The sequence below is a fragment of the Grampus griseus genome, assembly GCF_964374135.1.
Source record: "Grampus griseus genome assembly, chromosome: X".
NCBI lineage: Eukaryota > Metazoa > Chordata > Mammalia > Artiodactyla > Delphinidae > Grampus > Grampus griseus.
The window spans coordinates 110,965,706-110,979,957 of NC_138999.1; the positions used below are offsets into that span (position 1 = coordinate 110,965,706).

The 14,252-nt window shown below is 51.8% G+C and overlaps 1 protein-coding gene across 1 annotated transcript in view; it reads left to right on the forward strand.

Annotated features, from left to right (window-relative positions):
• BCORL1 (BCL6 corepressor like 1) overlaps positions 1-14,252 on the forward strand; it is a 57,932-nt gene that overhangs the window by 17,902 nt on the left and 25,778 nt on the right. Inside the window, exons 3-6 of the mRNA XM_082681472.1 lie at positions 4,025-4,112; positions 4,391-7,663; positions 12,610-12,775; positions 14,039-14,119. Of these exons, the coding sequence (XP_082537598.1) occupies positions 4,025-4,112; positions 4,391-7,663; positions 12,610-12,775; positions 14,039-14,119 (3,608 nt within the window). The remainder of the gene's footprint in view (positions 1-4,024; positions 4,113-4,390; positions 7,664-12,609; positions 12,776-14,038; positions 14,120-14,252) is intronic.

A 14,252-nucleotide genomic window follows, 5' to 3' on the forward strand; every position in this document is an offset into this window, starting at 1 on the left:
AGGCCTTTCCATTTCCTGATCATGCCCCATGTGAAGAGCACTCAAAATGGCCTTCAGATTCTACATTTGATTTTCATAACCCTTGGCCAAAGAGCTGTGTGTGATGGTTGCATTGCCTCTCCCATTTTTAGAGAAGGTATGACTCCCCCATGCTTGCTGGTTTCAATATATCGACTGTTGAAATCCAAATACATCAAGTCAGTCACCTAGAATACAGAACGATATGGCTTTTCCTGGGACTCAAGATCTGACATTTCCTTGGGGAAATCTTGGAAGTGTGTGCATGGGTGTGTGTGCATGTGGGAGAGTGTTGGTATTATTGAAGGGAAAAGGAATGGGCATCTTTGTGTGTATCTACTTTCTTCTGTTCTTAACTGGAGAAGTATGTACTTGTGTGAGGTTCAGGTTAGGAGAATAGACCTTTTTATTATTTTTTTAAAGCCATTAGCTCCTGATGGTTTAACGCTGTCTATACTGAGGAACAAGTTAGAGATGGACTTAAAAGGAATTTAATTTTAGAATATAAAAATCAAGATCAAGGAAAATAAGACAAAATTCTCAGATCTGCACGAGAAAGATATTTTCCTTTGCATATGACGTATGTCCTTAGATAATAACTAAGAGATGATCTGGGGAAGGCAGAGTGCTGGTATTGATTTGCGGGAGTATTCATTGACAGCTAGTTATAAGTAGTTGAGACTTTGATGTAGAGATCTGGACTAGAGCCTTCAAAAAATCAATGAACAAGTTACCTTAGTTTACTGTCTATTCTAAATCCCCTCTGAAAAAGGACCAGGAAGTGGGCCCGAACCTGATTTTCCCTCCTTATGGACCTTTCTTGGGACGTTAGATTACCAAATATGCCAAGTGGTTAAGATGACCTTTTTTAAGTGTTGTCACTCCTGATCTCATCTACCCGTTGCTGTCACCTTCCCGCTACAGCCCAGGCCATGCTATAGCTGATTTCTAAAATGTGATCTCACCTTATTTAAAAACCATCTTCCTTAGCCCTTGACCACCTGTAGAACTTCGACATTTTGGGTGTAAAGCTGCATCTGGGGGTTAACTCTTAAAGTTACGTTTGAGAAGCCTGCCTAGCACCATCAGATGTAGCTGAGGGCTGTAGAAACTGGGGACAGGGGCTTTATGCTGGCCTCAGGTGGCCGACTCTAGACAAGCCTCCAGCTAAATCCCTCTGCTTGCTTGCTGCTTCCTTTCTTGTACCCATTCATGCCTTCATTCACCAAACATTTATTAAACTCAATCAGAGCAAACCAGTAGTCATGGGATATTGGTGGTAAGTGCTGTTGAGTGGCGTGTACAGGTCCCGTGGGAGTCTAGAGGCCAGAATGAAAAACTTCTTGGGGGAATACAGGAGGGCTTCCCAGAGGCAGTGGCCTTTGCGCCGGGGCTTGGGGGATGAGTAGGTGTTTCAGGTGAGGGCTGGTATTTCTCACACGGTGTGTTTGGGGGAGACCTTGGCTGGAATGAAGGCAGTCTTGGGGTGCTATGGGAAGTCTGCAGGGACTGCGATCTAAGCGAGATGTGTGCCATGTAGTTAGGACCCAACAGGAAATGAAAAAGGTCTGGTTTGACAGTGGTGCTAGCCCTTAATAATTAGGAAAACAGCCCTGAAAGGTTATGGCTGTTTCTGGTTTAAGTTCAACAAAGCCTTGAGCATAACGGCCCAGGGTCATCTCTGTTGGGAAGAAAAGGTGGGATTGATTTTCAGACCTGACTGAAGACTGCTTTGACCCCTGCTCCCTTTTCCCCGCCACCCATGCCCTCCTAATCTTGCCCGGTTGACCCTCCTCTCCCCAGGCACCCCTGCCCTGCAAGCTGTCTCTGTCCCAGGCTCTTCTCTCAATGGAGCAATTTAACGTTTGCTTGGCTTTACACACCTCTCTCCTCAGAGGGTTTGAAACGTGGCCACAGGGCATTTTCTCAGAGCCTTGGGGGCTGGCACTCAGGTGTGGGTATGGCTGGAGTAGCCAGGACTGCTGTTGTCGCTGCCACCTCCAGAGTCTCTGGGCCGGTGGCTCTGCCGTTCTCTGGTGGCTGCCTTCGAAGGCAGGGTGTCTACTTTCAAGGTGACTTTATGCAGGGTGGGAGCCGAGCAAGGAGGGCCGAATATGCAGCTGAACTCCCCTTTGTATGGTCAGGACGGGGGAAATGGAAATAGTGTCTCCCCTCTGCGGTCCCTCATGTGGGGCTGGTGAAGGGGGTGGTTCCCTGCCGCTCCTTTTGCCTCGTCACCATCCTCCCCGCAAAACCATCCCTGGCCTGGCCTAAGGCTGGGTATTGGTCTTGCTTTTCTGGGCTCTCAGGGGTTGATGTCGAAGTGTGTTTGCCCTTTCCCTCAGGCTCCCCTTCCTCGGGACCCCTGACTGCATCTCCAGCCCTGCTCTCTTCTTATGATCATTTCTGTTTGTCACCAGCAGTCACTGCCAGCAGTGGAACCCTCCCACTTCTGCCAGCCTAGATGCCTTTTAAAGGGAACAAGCCTTTCCCCCCCGGTTAGTCCCTTCTGGAGCCCTGAAAAGATGGGGAGAGGCCCGCGGTGATCCCCTTGCCTTTTTTGCTTCTCTTGCCCCAGGTACAATTTTGGGGTCCATCAACAGTGCCCTGTTCCAGTGGGAGGGAAGGAGTTAGTTCTTGTGGGGGTTGGTTGTGGGCGCCCTGACTGCCCTTTGGTTAGGATGGCTGGTGAGGCAGCTGCTGGCTTCTTCCCTGGCTGTTGCAGAGCTCAGGGCGAGGCTCTGAAGAAGGGGGGCAAACCCCAAGGCAGTCTAGCTCCCCAGAGGTGCACAGAGCATTCCTGTGCTTTGCACCCTAGGAACCACATCTCAGGGTTTCTTCTGGAGCTTTATTCTTGCACCTCAGCTTTCCACTTGGCCACTCACACCATGGCTCCTGCCCCACTGGTGTCTTCCCTAGGGCAGCAGTGGCACGTTCTTGCTATAACTCAAAATACCAAACTTCCAGGGGGTGTTTGTCTTCTCTTCAACTTCACCCTCCCAGTCTGACCTTTTTTTTTTTTTTTTGGTCAGGATATACCATTTTCTAAGATTCTTGCCCAAATTTTAGAGAAGACATTTTGAGGAGGTGAGGGTACAGTTGAGTTTTCCTCCTTTGGGAACCAGCTCTCTGGCCTTGAGCATTTCCCTCTGCAATATACCAACTTGAATTCGGGGTCTGTAGCCTTGAAGGCTTCCTTCCCTTTGCGATGGGAGAAAATGCAGTGGTGCTGGGAGGCCAAGCAGGGAGTGGGGGAGCTGGCAGGGGATAGGATGCAAGCAAGAGCAGAAAGGTAGGGAGGAGGGTGCTGGCTTGAGCTCTCTGGTGCCCTAGAGAAGGGGAAGAGATACCCTAGAGGGAAAGAAGTTGTGCCCTTGAAATGCCCCTTGATGCTCAGTGACCTGCCTCAAATGAGTATCATTATGTGCGCTAGTAAACGTGTACCTGCTCTAGGCAAGCTCGTCGGGTGACTAGGTGATGATTTGGATTTGGAACATGAAACACAATGGGGGTGGTTATTTGTTTTAGGAAAGGGTTACCCTTATGGTACCTGCAGCCAGCTTTCCTTGTAGACTTAAAATAAGATCATATTTACAAGAAAAGCAGTTTGCATGCCTTTTGGGATCTTCTGTGAATGACCTCTCCCCTTCTGGCAATGCTCAGTACCTCCTGGGCGGTCACCTTGATGGATAAGCTCTAGGGACAAGGCAAAGGTGCTGGGGTCCTCCACACTCCTGGTGAGAGCCTAGGACACACAGCCCAAAGAGGGGAGTCTAGTCAGATCAGGCTCCTTTGCAGGAACTTGAAAAGCTGGGCACAGAGGCTCCGGTTTTCAGCCTGGACCTCCCCCACCCCTAGTTCCTTGTGATTTCCCCCAAGCCACCAAGGGAAGCGAGACAGGAGGATTTTATGGGAACCCAGGCAGGCAGGGAGCGTTCTGGGGAAGGTGGTGGTGGCCTGAAGACTAGGTCTCATGTCCCTTTTCTGGTTGTGTCTCCCATGCTAGAAGAGCACCTCTTTCTGATGAGGAGTCCACGACAGGTGACTGCCAGCACTTTGGATCTCAGGAGTTTTGTGTCAGCAGTTTTTCCAAGGTAAGGGGCCATGCAGAACCACATGCCACCTGCCAACGGGTGGAGCTGAACTGCTCAGGCAACGTGCCCAGCCTGCCATCCCAAGAAGGGGGCCAGGAAAGGACAGGGTGTTTCCCAGGAGTTGCTGTATGTGAGACAGAAATTGGCCAGCTTCTCTTTGCTTCTGCCTGGTTGGTCGAGTTGCAAAGAGGACCAGCAGTCACCTCTCCCGGGCCTCGGGACACTTGCACGATCTACAGAGAGCTCGCTAAGATGGGCACGCTGCTCTGTCGTTGCAGGTGGAGCTCACGGCAGTTGGAAGTGGCAGTAATGCCCGGGGGGCAGACCCAGATGGCAGTGCAACAGAAAAACTTGGGCACAAGTCAGAAGACAGGCCTGACGACGCCCAGCCGAAAATGGACTATGCTGGGAATGTGGCAGAGGCAGGGGGCCCCTTGGTGCCACTGAGCAGCCCGGGAGACGGGCTCAAGCTTCCCACTTCTGACGGCCCAGAGGCCAGCAACGGCACGGCAGACTGCTCCTGGACTCCCCTCAGCACCCAAATGAGCAAACAGGTGGACTGCTCGCCAGCTGGGGCGAAGGCTTTGGACTCTCGGCAGGGTGTCGGGGAGAAGAATACTTTCATTTTGGCAACTCTAGGAACTGGCGTCCCCGTGGAGGGCACCCTGCCTCTGGTTACCACTAACTTCAGTCCGCTGCCAGCCCCCATCTGCCCCCCGGCTCCCAGTTCAGCCTCTGTCCCCCCATCTGTTCCAGATCCATTCCAGGTCCCCCTCTCTGTCCCCGCCCCGGTGCCCCATTCTGGGCTCGTTCCCGTCCAGGTTGCCACTTCGGTTCCGGCCCCTTCCCCTCCCTTAGCACCAGTCCCGGCTCTGGCTCCGGCGCCACCGTCAGTGCCCACACTCATCTCCGATTCGAACCCTCTTTCGGTTTCGGCCTCAGTCTTGGTGCCCGTGCCAGCTTCTGCTCCCCCGTCGGGCCCCGTCCCCCTGTCGGCTCCAGCCCCTACCCCTATCTCAGTCCCAGTTTCAGCTCCTCCCTTGGCTCTGATCCAGGCTCCTGTGCCCCCTTCGGCTCCAACCCTGGTCCTCGCACCTGTCCCCACTCCAGTTCTGGCTCCGATGCCGTCGTCCACGCCTCCGGCAGCTCCCGCCCCTCCATCGGTGCCGATGCCCACCCCGACCCCGTCCTCTGGCCCGCCTTCTACCCCCACCCTCATCCCTGCCTTTGCTCCCACGCCGGTGCCTGCACCCACCCCAGCCCCAATCTTCACTCCAGCCCCCACGCCCATGCCGGCTGCCACGCCCACTGCCATTCCCACCTCTGCACCCATCCCGGCGTCCTTTAGTTTGAGTCGAGTGTGTTTTCCTGCAGCTCAGGCACCAGCTATGCAAAAAGTACCCCTGTCCTTTCAGCCAGGGACAGTGCTGACCCCGAGCCAGCCGCTGGTCTATATCCCGCCTCCAAGTTGTGGGCAGCCACTCAGCGTGGCCACACTGCCAACCACCCTGGGAGTCTCCTCCACCCTTACACTCCCTGTCCTGCCATCCTACCTGCAGGACAGGTGTCTCCCTGGGGTGCTGGCCTCCCCAGAGCTGCGGTCTTACCCATATGCATTTTCTGTGGCCCGGCCTCTGACTTCGGAGTCCAAGCTGGTCTCTCTGGAGGTGAACAGGCTCCCTTGTGCTTCCCCATCCAGCAGCACCAGCACCCAGCCTGCACCCGATGGGGTCCCCGGGCCTTTGGCAGATACTTCCCTCTCCACTGCTTCTGCCAAGGTGCTTCCACCACCACAGCCTCTGCTGCCAGCCCCCAGCGTGAGCTCAGCCCCACCGCATCCTGCCAAGATGCCAGGTGGCAACGAGCAACAAACAGAAGGGACTTCCGTCACTTTCTCTCCCCTCAAGTCACCTCCACAGCTGGAGCGAGAGATGGCCTCTCCGCCTGAGTGCAGCGAGATGCCCCTGGACCTCTCCTCCAAGTCCAACCGGCAGAAGCTCCCGTTGCCGAACCAGCGCAAGACGCCTCCCATGCCCGTGTTGACCCCCGTGCACACCAGCAGCAAGGCCCTCCTCTCCACGGTCCTGTCTAGGTCCCAGCGCACGACCCAGGCTGCCGGCAGCAATGTCACCTCATGCCTGGGCTCCACTTCCTCGCCCTTCGTCATCTTTCCTGAGATCGTGAGGAACGGGGACCCAAGCACCTGGGTGAAGAACTCCACTGCGCTGATCAGCACCATTCCCGGCACCTACGTGGGAGTGGCCAACCCAGTGCCTGCATCCCTCCTGCTGAACAAAGACCCCAACCTGGGCCTCAACCGAGACCCCCGTCATCTCCCCAAGCAGGAGCCCATCTCCATCATCGATCAAGGAGAGCCCAAGAGCACTGGTGCCCCCTGTGGCAAGAAGGGCAGCCAGGCTGGGACTGAGGGACAGCCAAGCACAGTGAAGCGTTACACCCCAGCCCGCATCGCCCCTGGGCTGCCGGGCTGCCAAACCAAGGAGCTCTCCCTCTGGAAGCCCACAGGGCCAGCAAATATTTACCCACGGTGTTCAGTCAACGGGAAACCCACCAGCACCCAGGTCCTGCCTGTTGGCTGGTCACCATACCACCAGGCGTCTCTGCTTTCTATCGGCATTTCCAGTGCCGGGCAGCTGACCCCCAGCCAGGGGGTGCCCATCAGGCCCACCAGCGTCGTTTCTGAGTTTTCTGGTGTGCCATCCCTTGGCCCTAGTGAGGCTGTGCATGGACTTCCCGAGGGGCAGCCACGGCCCGGGGGCCCCTTTGCTCCAGAGCAGGACACGGGCACCAAGAACAAAACTTGCCGGATTGCTGCCAAGCCTTACGAGGAACAAGTGAACCCTGTCCTCCTGACGCTCAGCCCTCAGACAGGGACCCTGGCACTGTCTGTGCAGCCTAGCAGTGGGGACCTGAGAGTGAATCAGGGGCCTGAGGAATCAGAGAGCCACCTCTGCCCCGACAGCACTCCTAAGCTGGAAGGTCCCCAGGGGGCTTGCGGCCTGAAGCTGGCAGGAGACACGAAGCCTAAGAACCAAGTGCTGGCCACCTATATGTCCCATGAGCTGGTCCTGGCCACCCCCCAGAACCTGCACAAGATGCCCGAGCTGCCTTTGCTACCTCATGACAGCCGCCCCAAGGAAATCATCTTGGACGTGGTCCCAAGCGGCAAGAGGGCCTCCAGCACAGACCTTGCACAGCTCGGAAGCCAGGTGGACCTGGGGCGGGTGAAAATGGAGAAGGTGGATGGTGATGTGGTCTTCAATTTAGCCACCTGCTTCCGGGCCGATGGCCTCCCAGCAGCTACCCAGAGGGGCCAAGCTGAAGTGCGGAGTAAGGCTGGGCAGGCTCGAGTGAAACAGGAAAGTGTAGGTGTCTTTCCTTGCAAGAACAAGTGGCAGCCAGACTCGGTGGTGACCGATGGGGTGACCGAACCTCTGCCGCCCAAGAAAATGAAGTGCGGCAAAGAGAAGGATGGAGAGGAGCAGCAGCCGCAAGCCAAGGTTGTGGTCCGCAGTTCCCTTGGACCCAAGGTGAGTGCTGGGCTGAGGTTGAGGGCCGGGCCGAGACCCCAGCGGTCTGCTTTGTCCTGCAGACGTCAACCTCGTGCAGCGTTCTTTAATTTTAATCTATCTATCTATCTATTTATTTATGGCTCCGTTGGGTCTTTGTTGCTGCGCATGGGCTTTCTCTAGTTGCGGTGAGCGAGGGCTACTCTTCGTTGCGTTGCGCAGGCTTCTCATTGCGTTGGCTTCTCTTGTTGCGGAGCATGGGCTCTAGGTGCGTGGGCTTCAGTAGTTGTGGCACGTGGGCTCAGTAGTTGTGGCTTGCGAGCTCTAGAGCGCAGGCTCAGTAGTTGTGGCACACGGGCTTAGTTGCTCCGCGGCATGTGGGATCTTCCCGGGCCAGGGATCGAACCCGTGTCCCCTGCACTGGCAGGCGGATTCTTAACCACTGTGCCATCAGGGAAGCCCTCGTGCAGTGTTCTTGAGTAGCTCTGTGAACTGAACTGATTGGAAGGCTTGTGTAAAGTGAATCATGACCCTTACCAAGTAACATTCTCCATATATGGTGTTTTAGCGTGGGGAGAGGTGGGCTTCTATTTTGTAGATGTGGGAAATGATTCGGTCCCTGAGGCTAGGAAAGCCATTGTCCCAGATGAGGTTGGAAAGTGGAAGAATACCATACGATATGGGGAGGGAAATCAATTAATAACAGGCCCTTCCTTGCATGGCCATTCTTCCTTTTCCTCTTCTAAGATAACTGCTGGCCTTGAGAGCTTAGGGTCCAGGGAGGCAAGGGGCCTTTGACAAGGTTGTTCTCTGCACCACCGGGGTAAGCCTGCTTAGGATTTGCTTGGAGTTTTGTGGGGCTCGAGCCAATTCAGCTTCTGGGCTTATCCACCAGTTTCCTTTCCCCCTAATGCTTGGGGTGGCAGCTGTGGGTTTCAGCCCATTGGGAATTTGATGTCCAAGGCAGATGGGCATCTAGGTCTGGGTTCTTAATAGGCTAAGGATGATGGCAGGGTTCTAGGCAAAAAGGTGGGCTAAGAGGACTTGGCCTGAATCCAGTGTTCCTCCAAAGAGGATCTGAAGGACACTAGTGATCAAGGAGATTCTTGAAGCAGTTGAGGATAGGTAGGGCTTATTCAAAATATGGAGCAATTTGAGGTTATGTTAATAGCCTTCAGATTGGATGTTGAATAGATTTCTAGCCAGAGCACTGTGAATTTGTTTGTGGCAGAAGCTCTTAGTCTTTTTTGGACCATAGAGCACTTTGGGAAGCTGATGAGAGCTGTGAACACTGTCCCCTGAAACATGACCTCAGAACTTTGCCCATAATTTCAAGGGGCTCACGGACCCAACCCACTCCCCAAAGCCCACCCATGGACTCCAGGTTAAGAACCCTGGGAGTAGAGTTTGGGTGGGTTTTTCTCAGTGACCCCATGACCACCTCAGTACGGCAGAGACATGCCAAGTAGGAACATAGGTCATTAAACAGTACAGCGTATGTCTAGCGTTTGCTCAGGTGACTGCAATCTGCTCTTGGTGGTAATAATAATAGTTCATGTCGTTATAGTTGTTACTGTTTGTTGAATTCCTACTACATACCAAGTGCTTTCTACGTATGTTATCTAACTTAATCCTTCAAATAACCCTATGAGGTGAACACTACACCCAATTCACAGATAAGAAAATGAGTAAGTTACCCAAAGTTACACCGCTACTAAATGACAGAAGTGGAACTCAAGCTCCAGTCTTATTGGCTCTGAAGTTCACGTTCTAAAACAACTATACCCCAATTTAAAAAAATTAAAAGAAAAAGAGAAAAATAAAGTTCATGTTCATCTTGAGCTATGCCACACTATCTTCCACTCTGCTTATGTATAGCTGTTTCACTGACCATTTAGCAAGTGTTTGTTGAGCGGCTACTGTGTGCCAGTCCTTCCCAGGCAGTGGGAATACATCTTCAGGAGGACAGTACAGCATTTTGGTGAGGAGTATGCTTTCTGGAGCCAGGCACAGTGCCTGAGTTTGAATCCTGGTTCTACTTCTTCCTAGCTATGTGATATCAGTCAAGTTACTTCATCTGTCTCGCCCTCAGTTTCCTCATCTATACAATGAGACAGTGATAGTACCTACTCATAGGGCTGTGTAAAGACTAAATGAAATGATGATGTGAAATGTCCAGAATGGGCAAATTGACAGAGACAGAAAGTAGATTAGTAGTTGCCTAAGGCTGGCGGGGATGAGGAATTGGAGAGTGACGGCTTAATGGGTACAGGGTTTCTATTTGGGGTGATGAAAAAGTTCTAGAACTAGATAGTGATGATCCTTACACATTTCTGTGATTGTATTAAAAACAGTTGAATAATAAACGTAAATAAGTGTATGATATATCTCAGTAAGTTATATGTCAACAAAGCTATTGTTAAAAAAAGATAAAATGAAGTGATATGTGTAAATGCTTAGAACAGTGCCTGGCACATAGTAAGTGCTCGGGAAGTGTTAGTGGCTGCTGTTGATATCATTAGTATTACAAATAGGATAGACCCTCATGGAGCTTATGTCTTGCAGGCGACTCGCTGACAGGCAGGCACTGCCCCTTCCTATATTAGATGAACAGTTCACTGGGCCCACTGACAGATGCAGAGGGCAGAGAATAAAGTCACAGCGTCAGGAGCCTTGAAGCAGCCCTTGGCAGCCGCCTGTAATGATTTAGTAAATGTCCATTTTTCCAGAAAGCAAATAACTTAGATCTTTCTTTTCTTATGTTCCATTTTCCTGAGAAAGAAACCATTGATAAGCAAAACTAAAATCAGGGGTCACCTCTCCACAGTGCCGGAAGCCCAGTCTCCAGGGTATGGCCCCTTTCAGGGTATGGCCAAGAATCAGAATACTCTCCGTAGTGTATACAGCAGTAGGAGTATAATGTTATGTACATGAAACTTATATAATGTTATAAACCAATGTTACTGCAATAAAAAAATTAAATAAAAAAAATTTTTAAAAAGAATCAGTCTCCTGTCTCCTACACCACCTGCCCCAAGGCCGTGCGGAATCCTGAAGGACCTTCTGAGTCATCAGCAAAGAAAGTTCTGCTTCATCTGGTGCTGGTTGTCTTCTCATCTTTTGGAAAGTTCTTTGGAAAACCCTTCAAAACTCTGTTAACCAGAACATTCATCTTACATGGTCTCTTCATCACCGCAACTTTTTGCCTAAGTTGGAGTGTGCGATATATTTTTACTCTGAGTGTTGCCCTTGCAGAACATACAGACACAGATCCCTTCTAGATGTTCTGTTTTACTTGTTTTTGTCTCTCTTAGGAAGTAAAAGTTAATGATCTGTACTTGAAAGAGCCAGCTAAAAATGATATTCAGAAATAAATACGACATGTTCAAATTGACATGCACTGAACTTTATTCCGCCTGACTTGAGGTAGTTGTTCTGTGGCCATACCTGAAGGTCACACTTTAAGCAGCAGTTGCCCATCTTCCTCTTTCCTTCCCATTTCTTTCTTTCTCCTAACACTTTGGTTTATAGGAGCTGGCAGCAAGTAAAGGGAGAAACTGAATTTTCAGCTCAGCCCTCTGCTGAATAAGAAGCAGGAGTTCATGGGATAGCAGGAGTCCCTGGAATTTGATGGGGAATGGTGGCTCTATGGAGACATATTCCCCCCGCCCCCACGCCGGAAAAATGTTGCGTCAGTAAGACATCTGCCATCCCCTTAGCTGGAGCTGGACCGTGATAACCTTTTAGAATGTGGCGTGCGGGTCTGCTTAGGGGGAAAACAACTCTTCCTTTCTTCCTAGGGCCCGCTGTCATTGTTAAAATGTGTTGCTTACTCTGCACTCCTTGGATACTACAATACTAGAAATCCCTACCTTGCCCTATTTCTTGTTGGGTGGCGTGGAGAGATCTCAAAGCTTGTGAGGATGTGTGACTGCTAGGCTCAAGAGTGTCCTTGCAATGTGTAAGCACAACCATTGTGCCTACCGCATGCGCTGGGCAGTAGGTATGAGTGGGGATGACCAAAACCAGTGGAGGACACAAGTGAGGGAGAAGAGGAGTGAGAGCTGAGGTGAAGAGGCCCGGGATGGGCGCCAGGAGCCCTGGGTCTTAGTCCTAGCTCAGCCATTTTCTCACTGCAGGCACAGAGCAGCTAACTTGCAGGTTTGCCTGGTCCCGGACGGCCCCTGAGCAAGTGGACGCCTTGGGCTGTGTTGCCCTGGACAAATCATTTAACCTCTTATCTTGGAGGCTCAGTTTCCTCGTCTGTTCAAGGGTGTGATATTAGGTTTTCCTCTCTGGGTTGTTGGGAAGAACAAACCGAATATTAGAGAGAGTGTTTGGAAAAGGTGAAAGGGCCTCAGAGTGTAAAGGGTCATTATTGAAAATGCCTGGGCCTTTTCGGTGTCTTTCCTAAGTACGGGGAGATTGGAATTGCTGCCGTGGTAGACTTTTCTTCTTGCCTTAGTTGAATCTTTTTTCTGGTATTAATCTACATGTGCAAATAGATAATTTTTCTTGAGTTGGCCCATATGAGAATTAGTTTCAGTTGTTGGTGTCAGTACTATTCACAGTGAAGTTATTTGAACAATGTAGTCATCCAACTTGCAGAAGAGGCATTTTTGTTTTCTGTCCATCTCTCTATTGCTGTTCGGATATAGAGAGTATGGGGCCTGACTTTGCACCTTTTCAAATGACTTTGGGTGTTTATTCGGCTTGTGAATGCAGACTCTGTGGACGTGTTTCAAATGATGGGGTATGGATGTCTGTGGGGATTAGCTAGGGCACTGGATTCAGTCCAAAAAGCCTCTGTAGCCCACTGTGGAAGGCAGCGGGCGGCCCCTTCCCCCAGCCTCCACGTGGGAAGCTCGTGTCCGTGTGTCAGTATCAGGGCACAGGGCTCAACATTAAGAGAGCTTTCTTAAGAGGTGAAACTGACCTCAGACCTGACTCTCTCCACCTCTCCACAGTGCCGGAAGCCACCTAGTGACCCCCAGGAACCCACCAAGAAAAGCCCCAGGGGGGCTTCAGATTCAGGAAAAGAGCACAATGGAGTCAGGGTAAAGCACAAGCACCGGAAGCCAACAAAGCCGGAGTCCCAGTCTCCAGGAAAACGAGCCGATGGCCACGAGGAAGGTAGGCCCCGCGGGTCCTGGCCCTCTTGATGGGCTGCAGAGGGATCCCTATGGCGGGTGGGGGGGGAGGGGCTCTGCAACTGACCAGGAAAGTGAGACTTCCTCACTGTGGGAGAAAGATATAATTTGAAAAAAATATTTATTTATTTATTTGTTTGGCTGTGCCGGGTCTTAGTTGCGGCACACGGGATCTTCGTGCGGCGCGCGGGATCTAGTTCCCTGACCAGGGATTGAACCCGGGCCCCCTGCATTGGAAGCATGGAGTCTTAGCCACTGCACCAGCAGGGAAGTCCCAGGAGGAAGATATAATTGACACCTCTGAAATCTAAGCGGAGGGAGAAGGGAGACAGGAGTGGGGGCTTAATGCTGCTCACCCTGGTTGCTAGAATAAGGCACACTCTGAAGTGGTGCTTTTCAGATAGACAAGAGTCAGTCCTACAGCAGAGTAGCCAACCTATTACCCTGAAGTGGGTCTAGGCTCAGGGACGAAATGGGTTTAATGAGGATTAAGACCAAATGGGGGTTATTTACACTGTTTTGTCTACCTTTGGTATATTTGGAAACTCCCATTATAAAAGTTAAAAATTAATAGCTAGCTAGCTAGAAGGGTTGGAGGAGTCCTAAACCCTTATTATTTAGGGACACACAGGATGTTTGGGTTGGGGAGGTGTGTACGTAACCCGTATGCTCTGCCACTAATAGTTCCTTGGCGCCCTCAGCAGAGAGAAGCCCGCGTATTCCTGCCCATAGTAGCCGGTGTTCGTAGCCTTGCCTGTCTGATGTGACCTGCCTCTCTCTAGTCTGTTCCTATATAGCAGTTTTCCGCCGTCCGCCGTTCCCTGCTCCCATCTTCCTGCCTTGCTCAATCCTCTGCGATTCATGGAGGTTACCCTTCTCTGGGACCTGCTCCAGCTCAGTTATAACGCTGTGGAGGCGCAGCAGCCTCACAGTCGTCCAGACAACCGGGCCTTCCACTTTGTGGCGTGCCGGCGAATCGATGCCGTGCACTACCTTTTTTGGTGTCAGCAAAAATGACCCAACTCCAGTTTTCAAAAACCACCGGGAAAAGCTCCTTCTCTAAAAGAGATACGTAGGTGATAGCAGCATAAGGGAAATTAATAAATGTAATGCAGGGAGAACACAAACCCTCCCTTGAGTTCTCCATTTGAGCCTCTCGGGTTGGGAGGGTGGGGGAGGCTTTCCCGTCCTGAGACTCTGATTGTGATATCTCTGCCTTCTACTCTCAAACCACACACCACTCCAGGTTCCTTGGAGAAGAAGGCAAAGAGCAGTTTCCGCGACTTCATCCCCGTGGTCCTGAGCACCCGGACGCGCAGTCAGTCTGGTGAGTGAGTCTGAGGCTGAGGCCCACCTTGGCACTCCTCTGCAGAGAGGTAGAAGTCTGGTCGAGCGACCTTGCCATTGGCCCAGGTGGAGAGTTGGGAATTTGATTCACCGTGCCAAGATGCCCAGCTCCT